The sequence below is a fragment of the Poecilia latipinna genome, unplaced genomic scaffold (assembly GCF_001443285.1).
Source record: "Poecilia latipinna isolate Pla-1442-1.1 unplaced genomic scaffold, P_latipinna-1.0 Scaffold400, whole genome shotgun sequence".
NCBI lineage: Eukaryota > Metazoa > Chordata > Actinopteri > Cyprinodontiformes > Poeciliidae > Poecilia > Poecilia latipinna.
Window position 1 is genome coordinate 388,317 of NW_015113016.1, and position 22,001 is coordinate 410,317.

Sequence of the window (22,001 nt, forward strand, 5' to 3'; positions counted from 1 at the left end):
ACAAAAATATGAAGTGCGGACGGGAGAAAGAACAAACGCGGAACTAGCCAAAAATGTGCAAGTTTATTAAAACGCTTGCGTTCATTCTCGATATAAACATAAATGTTTCGCTAATCTTACCCCTTATTTAAGTATCTTGAACAGCAGCTCATGCATTCAGGCTAACCTTTTTAGAGGACAGCAGCTTCCTCTACAGACGGGGAGGTCCCTGTACAATTTATGAAACCCTCCCCTGCAAACATCATCAAACTACAAACTTCTTTCTGGTCTGCATTGGGTCTCTCGTTTCTCAGCCGTTTAGTTTTTGCACATAAAAGCCGCAGAGGATCACAGTGTGGTGAGTTTTACCTCACAATTTTTCTCAAACTATTTCCCATCAAGTGCAGATGTTTCATAATGATGTTTTGTTTGTTTGTCCGTTTGTGAAATCACGCAGAAACTGTCTGGATGAGATTTATATATCCATGCTTAGAGGTGGATCATAGGAACAGGAAAAGCACTTTAAACTTTGGTGTGGATTTGATCCAGTTTATTGCAGTCTGTTAAACAGGAAGCCTTGGAGGAGTTCTGACTTGGATGACTTTTTCCTGCATTTATTTCTGTCTTCCTGTCTTTGTTTTATTTAGACATTGTTTTCACTTTCTGCTCTCTACTTAGCATGTTCCTGATTTGACAACATGGGGCTGATCCTGTCAGGATGTCTGTCAGCCAAAGAGGGCTCTAGTGCACCTCTTTCCAGCGTCACTTTTGCTCTGTGTCTTTTTACACTCATACTCCTGGCCATCAGGGTAAAACAGAGCCACAGATTTTTCTTCCCCTACCACCATGACTCCCACTTGGACGACACAAAGTTTCCTACTCCTCCAGGCCCCAGACCTTGGCCCCTTGTGGGCAATCTGCTCCAGGTGGGAGACCAGATGCATCTCTCACTGACTCGCCTGGGTCTGCAGTATGGTGATGTTTTTAAGGTGAGGTTTTTAAGGTGATATTTTTCCAGTTCGTGTCTGGATTATAATTTATTAAGACGTTATTGACCCTCATCATATCTGTGAATTTAAAAAAGTAATTTGAGCCTTTTGCGATAACTTTCAGTAATTCTTATTCCAGGTTGAACCGACAATACAACCTCAAAGAATCGGGTGTGCATGTTGAATTTATGAGTTCTGGTGTAATTCAGAGTGGCTTTGTTTTATTTATACTGACTGGGTTCCTTCACAACCCTACGAGTAAATACATGTAAATTAGAACGAGGGTTAAAGAATTTGAAGGTACCATGCATCATTGGTTTCTCTGACAGCAAAGCAGACTCCTCAGCATCATGTCCTCACCACCATGCCTAACAGCTGGTAAAGTTTGAGAGCCTCGCCTTGATTCCTACAAACAAACTGATTGTCACAATGGATAAACAGCTCATTTTTAGCTTGTTTGATCTCGAAACTTTTCCAAAGCAGGAGCTTGTATTTCACTATTTGAAGGTATTGGTTGTGGAGTAGATGGTTCTTCAGCGGTTTGAAATCTATGTTGATTTGAACAGTTTGAACAGTGACACTGATGTTTTTTATGACAGGCTTCTGACTTGGTGGTTCATTGATTGTTCTTGAACATCCTAACAAATTTCTTTCTATCTGAGGGCTAAATTTTGAGTCAGATGACTTAAACTCTCAAATCAAGCATTTAGAATGACTCCAACTGAGAAACTATTGTAAAATTTGTGGACTTTGATTATAATTCAGATCGTTGACATTTTTTTTTTAAATTAACTGATGCTGTTTGTTTATATTCATTCCATGAAATTCAGCTTTAAAAGTCCCAAGTTAATTTAGTATTTGTGCCCATGATGCATGTATATGAACTTATGACTGGCGTTGTCTGTGTCTTTGCCTCAGATGCGTTTCGGCTCTTTGACAGTGGTCATCCTTAGTGGGTACTCCACCATCAGGCAGGCACTGGTTCGTCAGGGAGAAGATTTTGCTGGACGACCTGAACTTTTCACTTTTTCCGCCGTGGCTGACGGGACCAGCATGACCTTCAGTGAAAAGTATGGACCTGCGTGGCTTCTCCATAAGAAGCTGTGCAAAAATGCCCTAAGGTCCTTCTCCCAAGCCGAGCCGAGGGGATCAGGAGCCACTTGCCTCCTGGAGGAGCAGGTGTGCGCTGAGGCTGCTGAGATGGTGGAGGTGATTCGGGAAGAAGCCGCAAAGAACCACAAGACTATGGGTATAGATCCCGCAATGTCCTTAGTGACATCTGTGGCAAATGTGGTGTGTGCCCTGTGTTTTGGGAGAAGGTACGACCACAATGACAAGGAGTTTCTCACCATTGTGAACATAAACAACGAGGTACTGAAACTTTTCGCTGCAGGGAATTTGGCTGACTTCTTCCCAGTGTTTCGTTACTTTCCCAGTCCATCTTTGAGAAAAATGGTCCAGTACATTCACAGAATGAATGGATTTATGAAGCGAAGAATCAAGGAACACATCAACACCTTTGATAAGGTAAAGAAGCCTGCTAACCACATTAAAACAAAAAAAATCTATTGTAAAAGAATGAAAAGGGGAAAAGAGTTCACATTTGCTAAAGTATTCATAAATTCTGATTAGATTAGTGTCTTGAGGTTTATGCACTTTTCAGATGATTACTCCCATCTTTACTTCATCTTGTACTGTATGCAGTCCTACATAAGTTTGGGCGTTGGATGTGTGCACATCTTGTTTCCTTTAGATTATGCCACTTATTTGCATCCCAATCTTTTAATCTGCCATTGCACACATACGGCACCGGCCACTGTAGCCAAAAAATAACAAACAAGTCCCCTGGGACGGACTTTTGTTCTTGTGCAGAGTGCCTAAAATGTTCGCACGCACTCTAATTAGGAATTACCAACCTAGTGGAAGACACGCGTCCCAGTATGACTGATTACCATTTTGTCCCTAATTAATTCATTCAAAATTCAGTTCTAATTTCCTACATAATCACAAGATTGATTTTCTCTCCCCCTTGTTGTAATGATGGCGACAATCTCAGGAGGCCATGCCATGAAAGTTTCAGTCATGTTTTGTACTTGTGGTTGCAGAACTGCATCCGGGACATCACAGATGCTCTGATCGCACTTTGTGAAGACAGGGAAGAGAACAGGGACACGTCTCTACTTACCAACTCTCAGATCATCCACACCGTCATAGACATCTTCGGTGCAGGTTAGACGAACCAGCATAGCGACGCCAGTGGCATTAGTGCATAAAAAAGACACCCTCGGTTTTTATTCAGCTGTGCATTTTGTGCTCTCCAAAAGGTTTTGACACCATCATTGCTGGATTACAGTGGAGCCTCTTGTACCTCATCAAGTTTCCAGACATCCAGGACAAAGTACAGCAGGAGATTGGTATTGTTTTATGTGTTTAATAGGATAAATATATCGAGATCTAAATTACTGAGATGTGTTTGTGATGAAAACTGAAACCCTAACTGCCTTGGTCAGTGTGACCGCAGCCTTTGAAAAGAGAAAGAATGTACGCTATGCTAATAGCGTGAGCCTGTCTGTTCTCATGAATGAGTCAGGGTTTTACTGTCCAAAAATAGCAGGTTGCTCATTAATGAATCCAAGTAGCACTTCACTAATGAGCCTGAGTTTGTGTCTGTTGGTTTTATTACAGAGACAAAAATCAAACTGCAATAGTTCCTAATAATAGTGATCTGGAACATATTGATCAATATCAAATTTAGCCCCAAAGGAACGTCAAACATTTACCAAGCAGATAGAAAAACAACATTCAGGGGGGAAAAAAAAGTTTTATAATGTTCATGAAAGTAGCATGAAATTTGTGAACTTTGAGGAAAATCGAAGCACAACAGGTGCAATAAAGAGTCAACTGGTCTTGGAGAAACTCACAAAAGCTCAGACCAAGTTTTTGCTGACACTGGAGTTACTTTTGATGTAGATTGACTGAACCGGTGCCGAATATCCTGGGGCACGTCACATTTTCACAGTGAGAGGAAGGGAGGGGGGATGCTAGGAGGTGACAGGATGAATCAGAACAGTACAAGGGTTGGAGAGTTCAAGAGAGACACAAAGGCAGTTACACGCAAGGCTCTGAACGATCATAATTTACCATTGTTCCTTAACTAAAATATCAAAAGGAATGGGCTGAATGGCTTTTCTTTGTAAGGATGGACTGCAGCTGAACTAGACACCTTATTCGCAAAACCAGGACTATTTAGAGTGAAAACAAGATATGAAGTGAAAACAAGTAAGCCCTTAGCCCTATAATCTTCAGTCAACTGCAAAGTTGTCATACCCATTAGACTTTCATAGATTTTGCTGGAATTTCATGTGATGGGCCGACAAAATGTTTGGAGTGGGGCTCGATTGTAAATAATATCCAAAGCTTGGAGAGTACTTTTCAGTCTATCATCTGAGAATGGACACAATATGGCACCAGGACATCTCAGGTGTGATTATCTGTCGATATAAAAACTCAGCATCTCGCACTTTGCACGTCTTGCAGTAATATAAACGTGGAGAAAAGAACACAGAAAAATTAATAGTTGAGCGAAGTCCAGTTGGTGGAAAACTAAGACTGCACATCAGCCAAAAAATCATCTCCACAGACACCTGGTGTTTGCAGCACCATGCTGTGGGGACGCTTTGGTAAACCACAAACAGGGAATCTGATCAGTGCATGTAATACTGGGCAATCCTGGAAGAAAACCTGTTAGTCTGCAAAATCCCTTAACATACGGTTAGAGAAACTATAAAACTTTTAGGTGAAATTATATTCATGCGTTAGAATAACTCAATTAAATTGTATATTTAAGTCTTATTAAGTTTTTATGTTGATATTTGAACATTGGTGCTCATAGCTTTGATCCAATGTACTTCAGCTATTTAAGACATGTGACAATTACATCAGTTTTCAGAGGCTCAGTGTTGGTAGAGACATACCCCCAGTAGTCTAGCAGCTGTAATGATAACAAAAGCTAACTATGCAATTAATTAATAATTCCTCAGGTACGTTGCATGAATCCCATTAGCTTCGTTTTTATTTGAACATTTTAGAATTTCTACAATTTTACTATAAGTTGGTCTGTTGCTTCAAATCCCAATACATAAACTAAATGTTGTGTTTGTAATGTGGCAAAAAGGCTCAAGGGATATTAAGACTTTAGGAAGACGTTACATGTTTTCAAAAATAGTTACAAGTCTATTAAATAAAATAATACAACAGAAAATAAAGATGGAACAATAACTTATCAGTTTACTGTAAATATTTAGTTGGATCTGTTGTTTGATTCTTCTTTTAAGATGAACACATTGGCTCAGCCAGACTTCCCGGGTTTGCAGACAAGCCCAACATGCCCTTCACTGAAGCATTCATATTCGAGGTGTTTCGTCACTCTTCCTATGTTCCTTTCACCATCCCTCACTGGTAAGACTGGAGCTTTGGCTGCAGTTCATTTTGGTTTAGCGTAAATATTGTCAGAACCTTTCATATGTTCCTTTATTTCCAGCACCACCAGAGACACCATCCTGACCGGATATTTCATCCCAAAGGACACGTGTGTCTTCATTAACCAGTATCAAGTCAATCATGACGTGTGAGTAGGCGCAAACATTGACACTGATTGATGTTTTGCACATGGCTTATACCAGATCAGGTGTGTATTGTCTTCTGGGCTATTTTTCAATAAGCTTTGCATCTAAGGGGACAAAGTCAGATTCCAATCAGGCTGGATGGACAGTGTTTGTAAACAATGGTTTTCAAGCCTCGCTATAGACCTTTATGTCTGGACTTTGACTAGACCATTCTTTTATTAAGTGTTTTAGCTATGCTGTTTGTGTTGTTCTATTAAATAAAGTCCCATTGAAAGACTGAACTTTGTGGTTGTGTGATAGTGCAAAATGTGGAAAAGTTTGAATGTAATAAATAATTTTGTAAGATGTAGAACTTTCGCTGTTTTTCATTTTGAACTAGGGACCTTTGGGGTGATCCAGAGAAATTTCGGCCACAGCGCTTCCAGGGCCCGTCCGGACAATTAAACAAGGAGCTGACGGAGAAGGTTCTCATCTTTGGCCTGGGGAAGAGGCGCTGTCTTGGGGATGGATTTGCACGTTTGGAGATGTTTGTGTTTCTCACCACGTTGCTCCACGGTTTGCGGATTGAAAATGTTCCTGGACAGGAGCTGGATCTCAGCACAGACTTTGGTCTGACCATGAAACCACGTCCGTACAGGATTACAGTCTCCCCCAGATTTTAGACCCTCTGGACATCACAAGTCCACAGAGACGGAGGATCCGTTCACAGACTGGAGTTTCTTTGTGGTTTAAAGAAACTAAAAAGGAGCAGTTTCTCTATTAAGCACACCATTTGTTTAGATGTTCAGGTCAAGCAAACTGCATTGGTATATGTTGAAAATGTTCCAGTACCTAGAGTCCATCTAAATAAAAAAAGAATAAGCAGTCCCTCATTAAAAGCCTTTACATGAACTTATTATTTACAGTTAAACACCGGGGGAGAGGAGGGAACCATTTTACTGAGCGGTGATTGGTGCTTCAAGCCTGAAACTGTTCAGCCAAGGTTCATCCCTCTTCTCTTTGTCCTGCCTCAGCTTTTAAACTGCTGTAATCCGCTCACCTACGTCATGCCTCTGGCTCCTCTTCCACTTATTGTTGCTTTACGTCGTACACATTAACTAGTTCATCTTCTCTTATAGTTATTGTTTAAATATTACTGTCCTGAACCTTTTTCAAAGCCATCTCTCTCTCTCTCTCTTGACCTCCGACATTCTTAAATTACTGTCTCAGTCGACTGTAAAGATGGCAATAAAATGTGAAATTAGGGAAGTTAGTATCAATAAACTAGACTCACAGAAGTCTGGGAGTACATGTCTGAGTAAGAGTCGAGTAGGGCAGAATTATCCTTAAAAGGAAAGTGTTGTACTCCAAACTGTTGAAGCTTTTCTTTCTTTTTTTTTCTAGCAGACTCCTCAGAGGAGAATGCATTTCACTGGCGCATACTTCTGTCAACTAATGAATGAGCTGTTTCACCGGGATTGATGATGATGAGTTGCATCTGTAATCACTTCCTTGCTGACAGTCACAGAAATTTGTAGCCGAATAGCTTCTGATTCCCATTAGTTTATGTAACAATGACGAATGTTTAGTGACTTGTAACACACTTGTGCATTTTATAACCGCTGCATTTATCTGGGAATCGATTGTTGTGTGACTGTATGCATTTTACTTTTTAAGAGTTAACAGAGCACTAAAAAACACATCACATGTGATAGGCAGGGTTGATAACTAAAATCATGTTTATGAATATTTTTGAAATAAAGAAAATGCACTTTTCTCAAAATCTGTGACTAATTTGTCTTAATTACCATTAGCTTGAGCAGCAGAAAAGCTGCTCAAGCTAATGGTAAGAAGAGTGTAGCTGAACACATGGAAATCCTGGAAGAAAAAACCTGGAAATGGGGTAGAGGCCCAGTTAAAGTTCAAACACATAAGTCTAAGTGAGAATCTGTAAAAAAGACTCAAAAATGATATGTATATACACTCTCCATCCAATCTGACTGAGTTTGAATATGTCCCAAAGGATGTACCACATGTGATGGTTCTACAAAATAAGTTAGTGTGGATGAAAACTCATTACAGAGACTACAGATAGAAACTAGCCTTCGTGGCACTGCTTTGTGTTAGCCTACCAAATAAAATACCAAAATAAAAAAAAAACACTGAAGTTTGTGTGTGTAATATAACGATTTTTAAAAATTGATGCTTTTGTAAGACACTCCAATTACAGAACAATCCTCCATTTTCCTTTGTCTTATTTCTGTGCAGCAGCAAAGTGGTTTAATCAGCAAAGCAAACTATGAAGACCTAAGGAGCTGTTAGCCCTTTCATCAGTCATGTACCCCCTCCATCTGCGCTCTGCTCCTCACTGCAGGCTTTGTCCTTCACTTTGCTCTACCCGACTGACTCAGTGCAATTTAAACTCATCAAGAATAACAAATGAAGGCCAGCGTGTGTTGATTGGCCACTGATCCAAAGCAGCCAATAAAACGGAGCACGCAATGTTAGAAATGATGCCTCTGTACTGCGACACAAAAAGAACCACTTGTCGGATCTACGTCACAGATTAGGAGAGCGTGACAATTAAGACTAAGCCTAGCTACAGGTAGAAAAAAAAGAGAGAAGAAAAGCTGTACTAAAATGACTCCAGCAATTTATTTTGAAGGTCTAGAGTTTTTGGAGTGGAACAAAAACAAGCAAAGAAGCAGGAAATCCAACCTTCTACAGGTTCTGTAAATAAATAATTGATATGCTTCAGAAAATAAGTGGCTTGCAAAAACATACTCCTGAATCTTTTTCATGTGGACATCAATAGGCCTGTCACGATAACAAATTTGGCTGGATGATAAATTGTCCCAGAATTTATCGTGATAAATGATAACACTGTTGTTATGAAACCATTTTCAAGTAACAATTCTTCCAGATCAATTAACTTTATATTGTACCACACATTTAACACTGGAACTGGAAGACATTTTAAATGTCCAAAATAAACAAACAAAACAGAAACAACAAATAAAATCAATCATTCCCTTCAAACTGCCCTTCAAAATAAGGGCTGGTTGAGACTAAATCACCAGACTGAAGACTTTTATCATCCAATTTTTGGTGAAAAAAAGAGAAAAATGATAAATCATGCAAGTGAAAATGATTGTTTTAATTTATTATGCGATTAACTGATTTATTGATTATTGTGACAGGCCTAGACATTAATTTTCAAATCTATGGATTTAGGTCGTGACTTTGACTGGGCCATTCTAACACTTTGATCTAAATTGTTGTCTTGTAGCTATATCTGTGTGTTTAGTGTCGTCTGTGTAAAAATGTGAAAAAAATAAAATAAAAATTCTTCTTATACATTTCACAATTAATTGCAGCTGTGGGTATGTCACAAAAAATCCCAACAGGATAAGTAAAAATATAAATAAATTCACAGTGTATGAAATTATAAGACAGTTCAAAACAGCTCCATTTAATAGATTATTATCAAAGTTGATCATTTTAAACTACAGCTTTTCCAGTCCTTTTTCTTTCATATTATAAGTCAAACTAGAAAAATTAAAGAGTTTTCAGTCTTGGCTTGTAAATCCACTGTTAAAGAAACACAACATGTGCTTTTTGCTTTACATTTTCTTTTAGATATATAAAATATATAATAATCCTTTGCATGTATGAATCACTAAGTCTTTGTCATCCAACAAAACCTGAATTGTGGGAGCTTTATTTTACAGCTCAATGCATCAACATCCATTTTCAAACAGCCTTCAATCTCCAAAGCAAAACGTGACGTTCTTGTGAACCCCCCCATCTTCATCCAACATTTAAACCCTTTAAGCATGCCAGCGATTACAAGACTGCCCGATAAAACACAGTGTGCAGAAACAACAGCCTGTCAAACATCCACCTCTTCCACAGCATGTCCAGATTTCAGCTTCATGATCACCTTTAAGAGACACAGAGAGGTAACCAGGACTTTAGTCATGTAAACTGCTGCAGTATTATCAAACATTTTGTTTTATTCTCAAACAGCAGAGCTTCATATCAAAGCAGAACAAAGTGAAACTGTGCGCACCTCCTTCAGCTGGGCGATCTCTTTACTGTCCACATTTCTCTGGGCGTTGTTGGTTATGGCCTTCACTCTCGTTGCATAACTGAAAAGATCCATCAAGTTCAATACATAGATTTCTACCAGCACAATAAAACAACTACTGTCTCTTTTGTGTCTGATTCTTACACGAGTGACGTGAGAGTTTCGTCCAGATTGTATTCTGATGGGGAAATGTTGACAATCATGAGGGTTTTGGCATTTCCTCCCAAAGAGTCCTGCATAACCTGGAAAGGACGGGGAAAAGAGTTGTGCTGCTTTGCATGACAGAATTTACAATCCAGGACCACATTTGGTTTTCATCAGCTTTTTTGTTTACTGCATGTTCTTTGGATAAATCTAGCTTGTGTATGTGTTCTTACACCAGCACCTGAGTGAGCTTGCTGTTCCTGTATGGTACATGTGGCAGCTCCGCGGACAATGCCGAGATCACATCACCCAAGGCACTCAGAGACTTGTTGATTGAGTTAGCCTCCTACAAAGTGGCAGGCAGTGCGTTAATAGTCAACCCCATTTAATTTGATACTCCTAAACTCTAAATTTCCAAGTCTTAAAGCAGACTTAGGTTTTAAGTTAATATCCCAAGACTTGAGTATCTCAAAGAGCATCATCTGAAAAAGAAGAGTGTTGCACAACTACAAACTCACCAAAAAAATATTCAAGGGGTTTGAATACTTTTCATGGTAACACATGAGCACACCTTTAGCTGGTGGTCCTTGGCGCCGGTCTTTGCTGCTCTTTCACTCCCTGCCAGGTCTACAAGGCTCAACTTTCCGGTGTTGACACTCCCATTAGTCAGATTCCTGCTCTCCACCATGATGCCAACAATCAGATGGGAGCGGGAACTCTCCACATTCATCTCTTAAAAACAGCGGCGGTACAAAAATGACCAGCGCTGTTAGTTCAGAATCGTGATGCGCTTTTGTACAGACAGTTTCAGATAGAGCCCACCCAATCACATTCTAATAAACGTGGCTCTTCCGAAAGCTGACTCTCTGCAGCTCACCAGTTCAATAATGACGTACCTAGCTACTTTTTTTCTAACTGGAGTTAAAAGGATTAATCCAAACCATTTAGCGCAGCCCTGTTTGAACTGCATGGTAAGGGGCACTCACTGGTGGCGGAGATGTGTCGATTGGCGCAAGCCTGTTGGAACAGAGCATAAAGCTCCTGGGCACTGGAAGCCTCCTTTGTCTCTGCTCCTTGGGCGAACACAACCCCCTTTCTGTTCCTTTTGATCTCCACCCGCCTGGTGGGGCCATGGGGTTGTGTCTGCGCATGGGCCTCACCCGCCTGGCTCACCAAGAGGTCCTGCAACCTGTCGTTGTACAGCTCCAGCATATAGGCCGAAACCTGAGAAAGGGGGGTGGGGAAGGATGAAGAGGCACCACAACCAGAGACAGGAAGAAGCAGGGGGAAGACTGCTACCTTGAAGTCAAATTTAGAGCCGTTCTCTCGCATGATGTCAAAAATGGCGTTGAAAGATCTGGGCATAATCCCAGGGTTCTTCTGATCTTTGTCCCCGACCATGGTGAAAGTTTTCCCTGAGCCTGTCTGGCCATACGCAAAAATGCAAACATTGTATCCATCGATGACTGACTGCATCAGCCTGTGGGAGGAAGGTGTTGGGGGTTATTGAGAAACAAAGTGTTTGATATTCTTGTGTGTTGTATTGTTTTACCTGTTTACATCTTGAAACAAATCTTCCTGAGAGGCCTCTGTGCTGAACACCTTGTCAAACTGAAACTCTCTGGGCCCACGTTGGGTTTCCACAGTGACAGAGTAATCGTCTAATTTAGCCACCACAACAGCCCCACCTTGTGCAGCTTCACTTCGGTTCACTGGACGAATTCGACAAAACACCCTGATTTTACCTGATGCGGACATAAAAGCATGAAAAAAAAAAGTCACAAGAGTCTAGTCCTTACTGAAACAAAATCGATTGCGAGTTGGCAATGTCTGTGTACCTTTCATTTCTTCCACCATGTTATAATATTTCTTCCTCATTGCTCTTTCTGATGTGTAATTCTCAACTACTTTCTTTTTCTCTTCCTTTTCTCGCTTCAGCTTAAGAGAAGACAATGAAAACTTTGATACAGTGTAACCCAGACAGTAAGATGTGAATGAAAACATTCCTGTTCATTCAAAAAGCATTTTCAGTTCGTTGAGGCAAGTTTTGATTCTAATGGTGAAAATAAGTTTCAGCAAGAACCTGTAGGATCTGGGTTTAAAACCTGCTCTGCAAATAGTAGTGCTTTGGGTTCCTTTCTGTATATTATAGATTTAATTTCTAGCTTAAATGTTCTCATAGGACCTAGCCCAAGTTCTACCAGGCCATGAAGTGAAGGGTTTCTGATTTTAATGTTTTATGTTTTTGAGTTTCCAGCGTATGTTGTCCTGGCTGACTTGCTGTTATTCCCAATCACTTCTATATTTCTATTATTTTTCTCACCTTTGAAAGGATCAAAAAACCCAAATTAAATGATTTGAAGGGGTGATTTTTGGAAAACAATTATCTCACAGCCCCAACTTTAACCCAACCAGTAACTCCAAGAATCTCAAGTTTAAATAATAAAAAAAGATATATTGTCCTTTTTTATTTTTAGAATAGATAGGTACCAGTAAACCTGAAAGGATTCAGTTGGTACAAGCAATGGACAAATTAAATGGATTTTGGAAAAACTCTATGCTTATGTGGACATGGTTACAAATCTTAATGTCTTTATATTTTACTATTAATGCATAAAGGAAACATGTCTGGGGGTCAATCCCTACGCTGGTTCTGCTGCTGGTGCCCCACAGTCTCTTAAAACTTGTCCTGCAAGTTGTCGCAGAACCTGATCTGATCGCTTACCTGATCCTGCAGCAAGAGAAGCTGCTGACCGATGCCCTTTACAGTCCTCTGTGCGGTTGGAAGTGTCTCTTGTCCCAGGATGTCCTCCAGCTCAGACATTTCACAATCTAAGCACGGAGTAAAAGTCAAGCTTGAGTATCAGTCATTCGTCATTTCTCAGATAGGAAAACTAAATGTGATCGTCTGATGTGATTGCAAGGCGGATGTAACTACAATATAAAAATGGTTAGAATCTGCTTCAAGATGTCGGTTCAGTGGAACATTGGTCTAATTCTTCATGTGGGCTCTCCAGCAGAGAACAGTAAGGTTGATATGTTCAAATGGATTATGTTACAAAATTATTCATACTCTTACTTGATTTAGATTCAGTTATTTTCTTTCAACCATGTTTGTTGCTGACAGGAAGAGAGATGGGGAACTCTCAAAGCACGATATGACAATGGCGAATTAAGCATTTTTCTTTTCTATTAACATTTAAAATAGCTGTTTTAGGCACTACAATAATCAAACCTTTTGCTGAGAAGCTTTTGCATGTTCCCACTTGTATTTTCATTCCTTATCTTTGGCAATGATCTCCAAGTCTTTGAAATTAGAAACCTCGCAGCCATTATCTTAATCTTTGCTCCCTTGATTCTCTGTTACATTCAAGTCAGAACTTTGGCTAGTCCAGTAATTTTGGGCTTGACTGTGATAAAAGTCTGTATCTTTCATGAGACTTGTGGTTGAAGAAGTTTCTGTACTGAAGCAAGAAGTTCAGCTTCAACTAGTTTGGTGATACATGAATGTGAAACTCAAACTTGATTGCAAGCAGCGCTTTGTAATGTCATGCAGGAATTGCCAATGAACGTCACAGCTGTGGGTGATAGGTAAAAGTTTAACTCCCTCAATAGAAAATATTGAAAATGTTTATTATAACAGCTTGTGTGATCAGTGTTTTGATCAGTTATTGTCCTCTAGCGTTTGGAGCTATTAATTTACTCATGCATTTTTGGGCCAATATTCCTTAGAGTTGAACTCACCGTTCATTACAGGGCATTCCCCAGATTTGATGTAGCCCAAAGCAATTTGACACACCTCGTGTTCCCTCACTGTCTCTTGCAGAAAAGACAGACTTGACTCATCTGACCTATAAAGTGAAACAAACGTTTAAACTGCAGTTTTAATATTTTTTCCTCAGTAAAGGTTTATACAGATATTTCAAGCCATGGTAATTTTTTTTGCAGACAGTTTTGAATATCTCTAACCCCTCTTGTCTGGGAGTCTTCTCTTTTTCATTGCTGTCCTGTTTAGCTGTTTGCAGATGAAGACGCAGTTTGTCTCTGGCTTCAGCCAAAGCAACCTGATTGTCGTCAATCATTTGGTACAAAAGAGCTCTCGACTCAGGCACTACACTGCAGATTTCATGGGCCTTGAGGAAAAATGATTGTAAGGGATCAAACATCAACTTTGGAAGACATATTTGAGATAATGTGAGAAGCAGCCTGAGGGCAGCTGTTCTGCACAGTGTGTGGCTGGCACCTTGGTTATGACGGTGGGGAGCAGGACGCTGCAGTGTGGCTGTAGGACAGGAGGGACAGGGATCCTCTCTGCTTCCAGGAGCTCAGTGATCTCCCTCTCCTTCTGGTACAGGCTCTCCTTCAGCTCCTCCAGGCGGGCGTTGGCTCCCTCCAGTGGCTGATCTGAGACACTGCATGTCTGAATACAATTTGCACGGTGACATAAAAATGCGCTTGCTTGCATTTAAATAATCACTAAATGTTAATATCAAACAAAGGTAACCCAGGTAAATAGAGGAATTTGATTTGTCCATTTTTATTAATCAAACAGATATGCAAAAAACAAACAAACAAACAAACAAGCAAAAAAAACATTCTTCTGCCTCTGGTAGGAACCACTGCTACCATGGAGTTGTACTCTTCTTTGTAAAAAAAAAAAAAAAAAAAAAAGAGTAGTAATAGAGTCTCAGACTGGATGTGTTGGTTTGCGACACCTTCAAAAGGTTTCCAGTTTGTCCATAAATCCATGGAACAGAAATTTCAAACAGATCATGAAAATGTGTTTTTTATGGCAAACATATTTTTTGCTTGGTCTTGAAACATAGAGGAAGGTGAAATTTAGCCAAAAATTAAAACAAATGTGGTTAATCATTGTATAGCCACGATTTAGCAAAGGGGACTAACTAATGTTCTTTTTTTGCTTTAGAGTTAAATTGGCTTAGCTTTTCCTATAATAACTAAAATCATCACTAAAAAAATATATTTTTTTATTTACAGAGGTTACATTTGCATGATGTCAAAAAATTGTTTGAGTATCTGAAAGATTAAGAGTGACCAGAAAGCAAAAACAAATTAAAAGAGACAATTAAGGAGCAAAATACTTTTGTACACCACTCTACGTTAAATGATTACTCTCACAGATTAAACAAAACAAAAGAAAATATGTTGAACAAATATTTTGTCATTTTGATGATCCAACCCACCTCCGTTTGTTCTTTCTTGTCTGATTCCTCTTCCTCTGCTGCTTCCTGTTGCACCTGTGATGAAGATACTATCAATATTTCTTGGACTTGCCCTATTTCCTGCCTGGCCATCTGCAGCTCCTGCAGTGCTGTTCGGGGTAACACACACAGAGTAACTTTTCAGCCCTTTTTCTTTGTTTTCCATGTCGCCAAATGCTGCTGGACTCACTGGAGGCCTGGTGGCAGTGCAGGGCATCCAGCCTACTGGAGAACAGCTCCAGCATTTTGCTCTGACACAAAAGAAAAACAGAAGCGTTATTTTTTTACTCCCGCTCTTCTGCAATACGGCCACCAGAGTGTGCTCTGGTGTAGGAGCTGTAGGGCCTGCCACATGCTCCCTGACTTTTTCTCTCTGCCATTGCAGGGTCTCTTCTTTCCATCTCCTCCTCTCAGCTCTTTGCTCCTCCAGCAGCCGCTCGTTGTGCGCAGCCAGCTCCTGCAGTACACATAAACGTCTTCAGTTATGTCCTGTGCTTTTCAGTCACCATGATGCACCATATGGGGGGAACAGAAATAATGGATTAGTAAATTAAAATGTTTGCATGAAAAGGAAAAGATGCATTTCTTACTGCAACTTTCTTCTCCAGGTCAGCCTTCTTCTCCTCCACTTTGTCCTGGTAGAGCTCCAGGAATCTCCTCACAGTGTTCAGTTTGTTCTGATAGTGAGATCTGACCTTCTGTATGATCCGTTCCTGAGAACACACGCAGAACTTCAATGAGAGTTCTGTTTAACTTCACATTCACACACTCTTACACTTTTTTTTTCTTTTACCTGTGTCTCCTGAGCTTTGAACTGGAAATTATCCTCCAGTTCCTGCACTGTTTGCAGATGCCTCCTCTTCATTGCCTTCATGTCTTCAGCAATCTGCTCATACACAATATGCTGTAAGTTAGCCGAAATGTGCAAAACGGCGTCCTGTTTTGCAACATGATGATCTAATGGCTTCGAGGTAGCAGCGTCAGGGCAACCATGTGAGAGTGAGTAATAATAAAACACAGGAAATCTGACAGTAGCACCATTGTGTTTATCCATGTGCTCACACTGAACAACCACACACAGATGCCTTGATGGTTGCTTGACATTCAGCATTCGCTGCTTTAGAAGATAAAATTACAGTTTTGGTTTTCAGTGAAATAACAGTAGATTTATACTCCTTGAATTTCTTTAAATTTTGTGATGTCACATTTACAAAAGTATGTGTACTTATTAAGGTTTTATCTTGTAGACTAACACATTTGTATGACAAGTTAATTCTTGTCATAACCTAACCCTGCTCTTAGCTTCTTACCTCTCTCCTGTGTGCTCTCCAATATCCCTGAGCAAATTTCTTCTATTATTCTAGAATAATTTTAAAGGAAATTAATTTTACTTTGACTTTTTAGGTTCTAAAATAACGGAATGTGAAAACAATTTAGCATTTTTTTCCCCCTTGCTTCACAATAATGCAATATTTCGTGCCGATCCATCCTATAAAATCCCGTCAAAACGTACTGCAGGTTGTGGTTGCAATGTGACAGAATGTAAGAAAGATGTCTGAATACTTTGCACAAAACAGATTTCACTGTAAGTATTTTTGCTGTGTGAGCTCCTCTACTTGTTTTGCACTGTTTTCCTGTGCTGCTCATTGTTTTACCTGAGCGATGCAGAGCTCAGCCGACTCATAGGGGATGTAAATCTTGAGTTCCTGTGAGCGCTCGGCTTCTCTGGCGTCACAGCCGACTCCCAGCTGAGATTCTGATGAGCCTGCATAAAAATAAATACGGATGATTGTTGTTTACTCTAGAGAAGGAACTCAGGTCGATAATTATTATCAAAGCAACCTGTGAAGTTAATCTCAACTTCCTTCCAAATCCTTCCCCTCACCAGCCGTCTCTCATGTCTGTGAACTGTTTCAATGAAATACTTCTTTCCATGATTCACTTGGTAACTCATATTTTATATGTATTTATATGTTTGTTTGTTTTTAAACTTAAATGTTAAATAATAAACGTGCTGCCAGGGAACTCCAAGTGAACTTGAACAATTTGTTTGGGGTTCTTGTCTAAGATGTGCTGTTAGTAGGTCAAACAAGGTAAAATAATCGTTTATATCCAGTTTTTCTTATCCTATGATCCACTGAAGAAAGAAAAGCAAATTTAAAATAGCGGTTTAAATGTAGATGCAAATATCTATTATTAAAAAATATATCTAAAAATGCCTCCAAACAGATACTCATCATATTAACATAATTTATTTTGTATACAAAACCTTGTCCATTGCGTTTCCTCCTGTCTGCAGCAATCCAGCGTCTAAAAGCAGCCCACCTCCTCCTCCACGGGTTTTTGTGCCGATGCGTGTCTTGCACAGGAAAGTTGGAGGGTCGTTGTTAAAAACACAAAGAGTTCAAGGACAAAAGAGAAAGAGAAGGCATTCACATTTGAAACATGAAATTTGACTTGAGCATATGGATGTCGCATCTGGATCACACATTTTATTAGTTTTGTTTATGTAATTATTTAGAGCTTTTTGTCTGAATCTTTATTTTTGAAAATAATAATTAAAACTGGACCTGTACTGCTCTATCAGCTTAATTCTTTCTTTATTTTCTCTACCCTCTCTGTCTTGTTTGCAGTCACTTTTCCATCGTCAGACATTCACAGAGCCAATCCTTCTGGAAAAACAAAAGCAGCCAGCCAAACTTATCCTCTCTGCTGGGTGTGTTTAGAGTCACCGATGATGGGGGCGCTTTACCTTTTCTTAATATGAGGTATTATAATTGGGCATGTCACGACAGATGCATTCACTAGTGTAAGGTGAAGGTACTCCTGTTGAAATTTCAATGGATTATTACAGTTTACATTATAATAAAATAGAATAGAAACACCCTTATTGTCCAACAAAAGGGGAAATCTGGTGTAACAAAGGCATAAAACACACAAAAACTCTAAAATATATATATATATTTGAAAATAGAAGAAGCTGAATTGTTCAAAACACAAACTAAATCTGGTGAGACGTAGGATTATTATCTCAGATTATACCACTTTTTGCTGAAGAGGTGTTCATTAAGCTGGCTTTCAATTCTGCTGCATTTGGGAGCTGGTAACACATATTTGATCATAATGTCTTTGATGATATTGGTAAAATATTTATTCACTTTGCTGAACCTTAAAATGCTTCTGGTGATCTGCAAGAAATTTTCTGTGACTCTAAATCTATCAGGTTGTTACTCCAAATATTGAGCTGTCATTTTTGCAACATAGAGAAAGAACGATTTATTTTACACACAAGCTTATTTTTCTTCTTGGTTTCTTTAATACTCAGCAAAAAGGTGGCAACAAAAATTTTGGAAATTCCCTCAAATGACTGGAACCTGATCTACAAACGGCTTAACAGTGAAGAGGTTTGGGAACTGTATCCAGCCGTCTCACTGATTGTTTCTCAAGAATAAATAAATCCAGAATGCTACAAAGATAATGTAGGATGTTCAGCATTTTAAATAAAACACATTCCAGCCCATCAGCCTCTGGCTATAAATAAGAACAGAGGAAACATGTTCACCACCTTTGGAGTTGCCTGTGGATTTAGTGCCTTGCAAAAAATCTGCATCCACCTACAGCGTTTTTATATTTTGTAGTGACGTAACTACAAGTCTACATTGCTGCGATTTTAATGTGACAGACCAACACGAAGTGGTGCTTAATAGTAAAGTGCAAGAAAAACTGTTGAGTCTGTTGAGGTTGAGAAGACCTAAATATGCGGCACCAGCGTTAACACCCTCATCCATGCGCCTCTCAGTCACATGATCAACATCAAGTGAAAGCGTTCAAGAGTGTAATTATTAACTTTATTTTTTTTACAGATGAGAAGAAGTAGTTCAAGGTGGACTCTTCTGTAATGATTGAACTGATTTATGAGACATTTATGACAATTTTATTGATCCATTTTGAGCACAAGAATGAAGACATACATTTCAAGAACATCACATTTTATTCAAAGTGTTTCGTACAATTTCAAGATGACATCTGACTGAATGTGTGCAGTTTCATGGTGATTTACACAAAAACGAAAACAAAACAAAAAAACACTTTTAATTTGAAATTATCAGAGGTTATTTCCTGTCTATTTTTTTTAACCTTTTGCATCAGCTTATATGTAGCTTATATGAGTCTGCTTTAAATCTTTCTCCGCTCTATCTGTCACACTCCCATCCCCTCTTTGTTTTCTGGTACAGGAATCTAGGCGTGTCGTCATGCTGTTACTCTCTTCTCAGAAATACCTTTCAGTGGAAAAACAGAAATCATGTCAAGATACTGAGAAAAAGTTCCTATCATGTGGAAATGCATCAGCTGCCTTAGCTTGGGAGCAGACAGAAAGAGAACCCAAAGACTTAAACCAGAGCGAAGCTGAATGAGACTAAGACTGACCTGGTGCGTTGTTTCCGTACTGCTGAAACTGTGGGTTGGGAAATTTTGGACTTGGCCTCTGCTCCTTTAATTCAGGCACACTCCCGGGTAGGTTCTCCAAATCCTGCTCCCATACCGGGGCATGGCCTGACTGGGACGGCTCCTCCTGCTCCTCCGTCGACCCGATAGTCGTCTCCCAGGCAACTTGAGACAGAGAGCGACATTCAGATGATCTGAATGAACACTGCATGGAGGTCATGTGGATATAAGTGCATATATGTCACACCTAGGCAAGGTCTTCTTGTGAAATTAAAAATTAAATCAGTTCCTCTTGAAATGTTTATGGTGTGAGTCTTGATCAGTTTCTTAGCATTCCAGACATACTTCTCTAAGTTCAAGCCCAGACTGCAGCTGAACGACTCCGGCACGTTCAAAGAGGTTTTCTGTTCACACTGGCGTGAGCCTTCCCACAGCAACTCTTAGCAAAAAGATCTGCAACTCTGAATTCCTCTGTAACTTTCTGTGTCACTTCTGACTTTAAAGCACCTACAACATTTTAGAAGCTAGTTAATGTTGCCATTGATGGAAAGGAACCCATGTTAATAATAACCTGTGTTTACTTTGCAACAACACAACAGAATGTGTAATTCAAACAAGTACAGTAACTTAGACAAATTCATGCAGCCGTTTTTAGATCTGTCACACAATTCAAGCCTTTCTGGCAGGCGCATTGATCATTTACTCCGCCGCCGTTTCTTATTTTCACTCTGACCGTTGCTGCACCGTCAATTGCGAAACAGCAGCTGTGGAGGTGTGAAATGTTTATAGTGTATCCTGAGATCAGACAAATTAGGACTACAGTCAAGTTGCAGAAATATTTTAAAATAGCTGGAGGAAACTGCAGAGTTTATGATACGGCAAACTTTAAAAAAAACATTTACTGTAAGTTATCAAGATGCGGTTAGTTTAGATTAGTTTAGTTTAGTTTGCATAGTTTAAAATACAGATTAAAAGACACCAAGAAAAAAGAAATTAACAGTGCAAGAAGAGGTAAAAGCCCAGTGGGCCTATTTAAAGCCTCATCTGTTGATTATAAATATTTGAAATACAATCAATACAATATAAAAACACCTAAGAGTATTAATGTGAATTTAAATAAAAGACCCAATAAGGAAAGAAAGTGACATTTCTTTAAGTTAGTACAGAGTTAAATAATAATTAGGCTCTTTTAGAGAAAGACTGTGTTGGGTAAAACTAATCATTGTTTTATCATTTTAGTTGAGTGTTTTATTTGAGACTGCCTTTCATAAAATGCAAAAAGTCATTCCAAAGTTTATCTTCTCTGTACTGGAGAGAAAACTGACCTTTACTGGTTTGATAAATAGGAAGGTGATGTGTTTGTCTGGTCTACTGATGAAAATGTAAGAAGGCCTTTAAAACTTCTGTTAGCGCTCTGAAATAACAAATCTGCATCAGCTACAGAAACATCTAGAGCTAAATCTGACACCAAGCATGCATAAATTGCTAAAGGTGTGCTTATTTGAGGGTGCTTAGCTTTAAATGTGTCTTTCGCATCCCCACACAAAGTGTGGAAACCTCCTCTTTAAAAAAAATTATGAATTCCCATTTCACCTTGTCAGGAAGTTGTGTTATGTGATGCACTTACTTTGCTTCCCAGCAGGTGCCACTGAGTGATGCCTCCCTACTTTCTTTCCCAGGAAGGTCAGGGAGTAGGATCTTCTAGACGTCCCAGATGTGTTCATGTACATTATGTGTGTCGGTCCTCACCGCTGTTCTTATGTTCTACCGATTCTCTATAGCATTTGGAGCTGGATCCAAAAATCTGCAGGGAAAAGTAAGTTAAAATCCCCATGGAGCTGAGATAGATGAAAACAAACAAACAAAAAAAAGTGACCTAATATGCAATCAAATTGGTCCAAATATTTCTGTCCACATGATGAAATCTTGTTCAATCCTTTAAATATTAGCAGATGTCTCAAAGCTGACACAGCCAATTCACGCAGAGAGTGTAATCTGCCTCTCAGCCTCTTCCAGCTTCTGTAAGCTGCAAGCTGAAAATCCCAAATACTTCTTCTTTATTTAACATTTTTAAAGAAATTGTCTACAGTTCTCAGCAGGAGCAGGAACAGATCCATTTCTACTTGCATGGTACCTGAAACACCATCCCCCAAAAGCAGCTATTTTCCAGAACACGCCACATTAAAACACGAATCAGTGTTTTTTCTTTTTCTTCCAATCCAAAGCAGTAGTGAGGTGGAAAATTAGATTAAAATGAGCTTAGATCAGTACCTGGTTGTGAGTCCTGAGCTCCCTGTCGGTGTGGCTCAGGTCAGTTTGGGTGCTGCTACGCTACAGCAGGACAAAGCCAAGCTAATCCCGATGCCTCAGGGGAACCAAACTCTCGACAGGGTTTAAATATTAAACTGCAGAGATGGAGTTTCACCAGCTCCTGGCTTCACAGCAGCAGAGCATGTTGGTAAAAAAAAAAAAAAAAAAAAGATCCCCCCAAAGAGCCCCCGGTTTTCCCCTGGGGTAGATCCAGTTT

The 22,001-nt window shown here is 39.5% G+C and overlaps 2 protein-coding genes across 3 annotated transcripts; one reads left to right on the plus strand and one right to left on the minus strand.

Moving 5' to 3' along the window:
- Positions 1-228: 228 nt before the first annotated feature.
- On the plus strand, positions 229-7,355 carry cyp1d1 (cytochrome P450, family 1, subfamily D, polypeptide 1). Its single transcript, XM_015037313.1, has 8 exons — positions 229-337; positions 658-968; positions 1,887-2,495; positions 3,074-3,197; positions 3,293-3,382; positions 5,303-5,426; positions 5,509-5,595; positions 5,973-7,355. The coding sequence occupies exons 2-8, from the start codon at positions 678-680 to the stop codon at positions 6,253-6,255; spliced, it is 1,608 nt and encodes a 535-aa protein (XP_014892799.1). The 5' UTR covers positions 229-337; positions 658-677; the 3' UTR covers positions 6,256-7,355.
- Positions 7,356-9,205: 1,850 nt separating this feature from the next.
- Positions 9,206-21,953, minus strand: kifl (kinesin family-like). 2 transcript variants are annotated; one of them, XM_015037310.1, is made up of 23 exons: positions 21,746-21,951; positions 21,102-21,278; positions 19,457-19,639; positions 17,298-17,387; positions 16,684-16,793; positions 15,822-15,914; positions 15,619-15,741; positions 15,393-15,485; positions 15,219-15,279; positions 15,011-15,138; positions 14,050-14,226; positions 13,776-13,939; positions 13,551-13,657; positions 12,532-12,638; positions 11,645-11,744; positions 11,359-11,551; positions 11,106-11,286; positions 10,793-11,030; positions 10,378-10,538; positions 10,048-10,152; positions 9,807-9,904; positions 9,645-9,723; positions 9,206-9,515 (listed from the first exon to the last, which is right to left on the minus strand). In XM_015037310.1, exons 2-23 carry the CDS (start codon positions 21,202-21,204, stop codon positions 9,465-9,467), a joined length of 2,745 nt encoding a protein of 914 aa, XP_014892796.1. In that variant the 5' UTR covers positions 21,205-21,278; positions 21,746-21,951; the 3' UTR covers positions 9,206-9,464. The 2 variants fall into 2 exon arrangements, with proteins under 2 accessions (XP_014892796.1, XP_014892797.1); XM_015037311.1 differs by lacking the exons at positions 9,206-9,515; positions 9,645-9,723; positions 9,807-9,904; positions 10,378-10,538 and having other exon boundaries at positions 10,066-10,152; positions 21,746-21,953.
- Between the last annotated feature and the right edge of the window lie 48 nt (positions 21,954-22,001).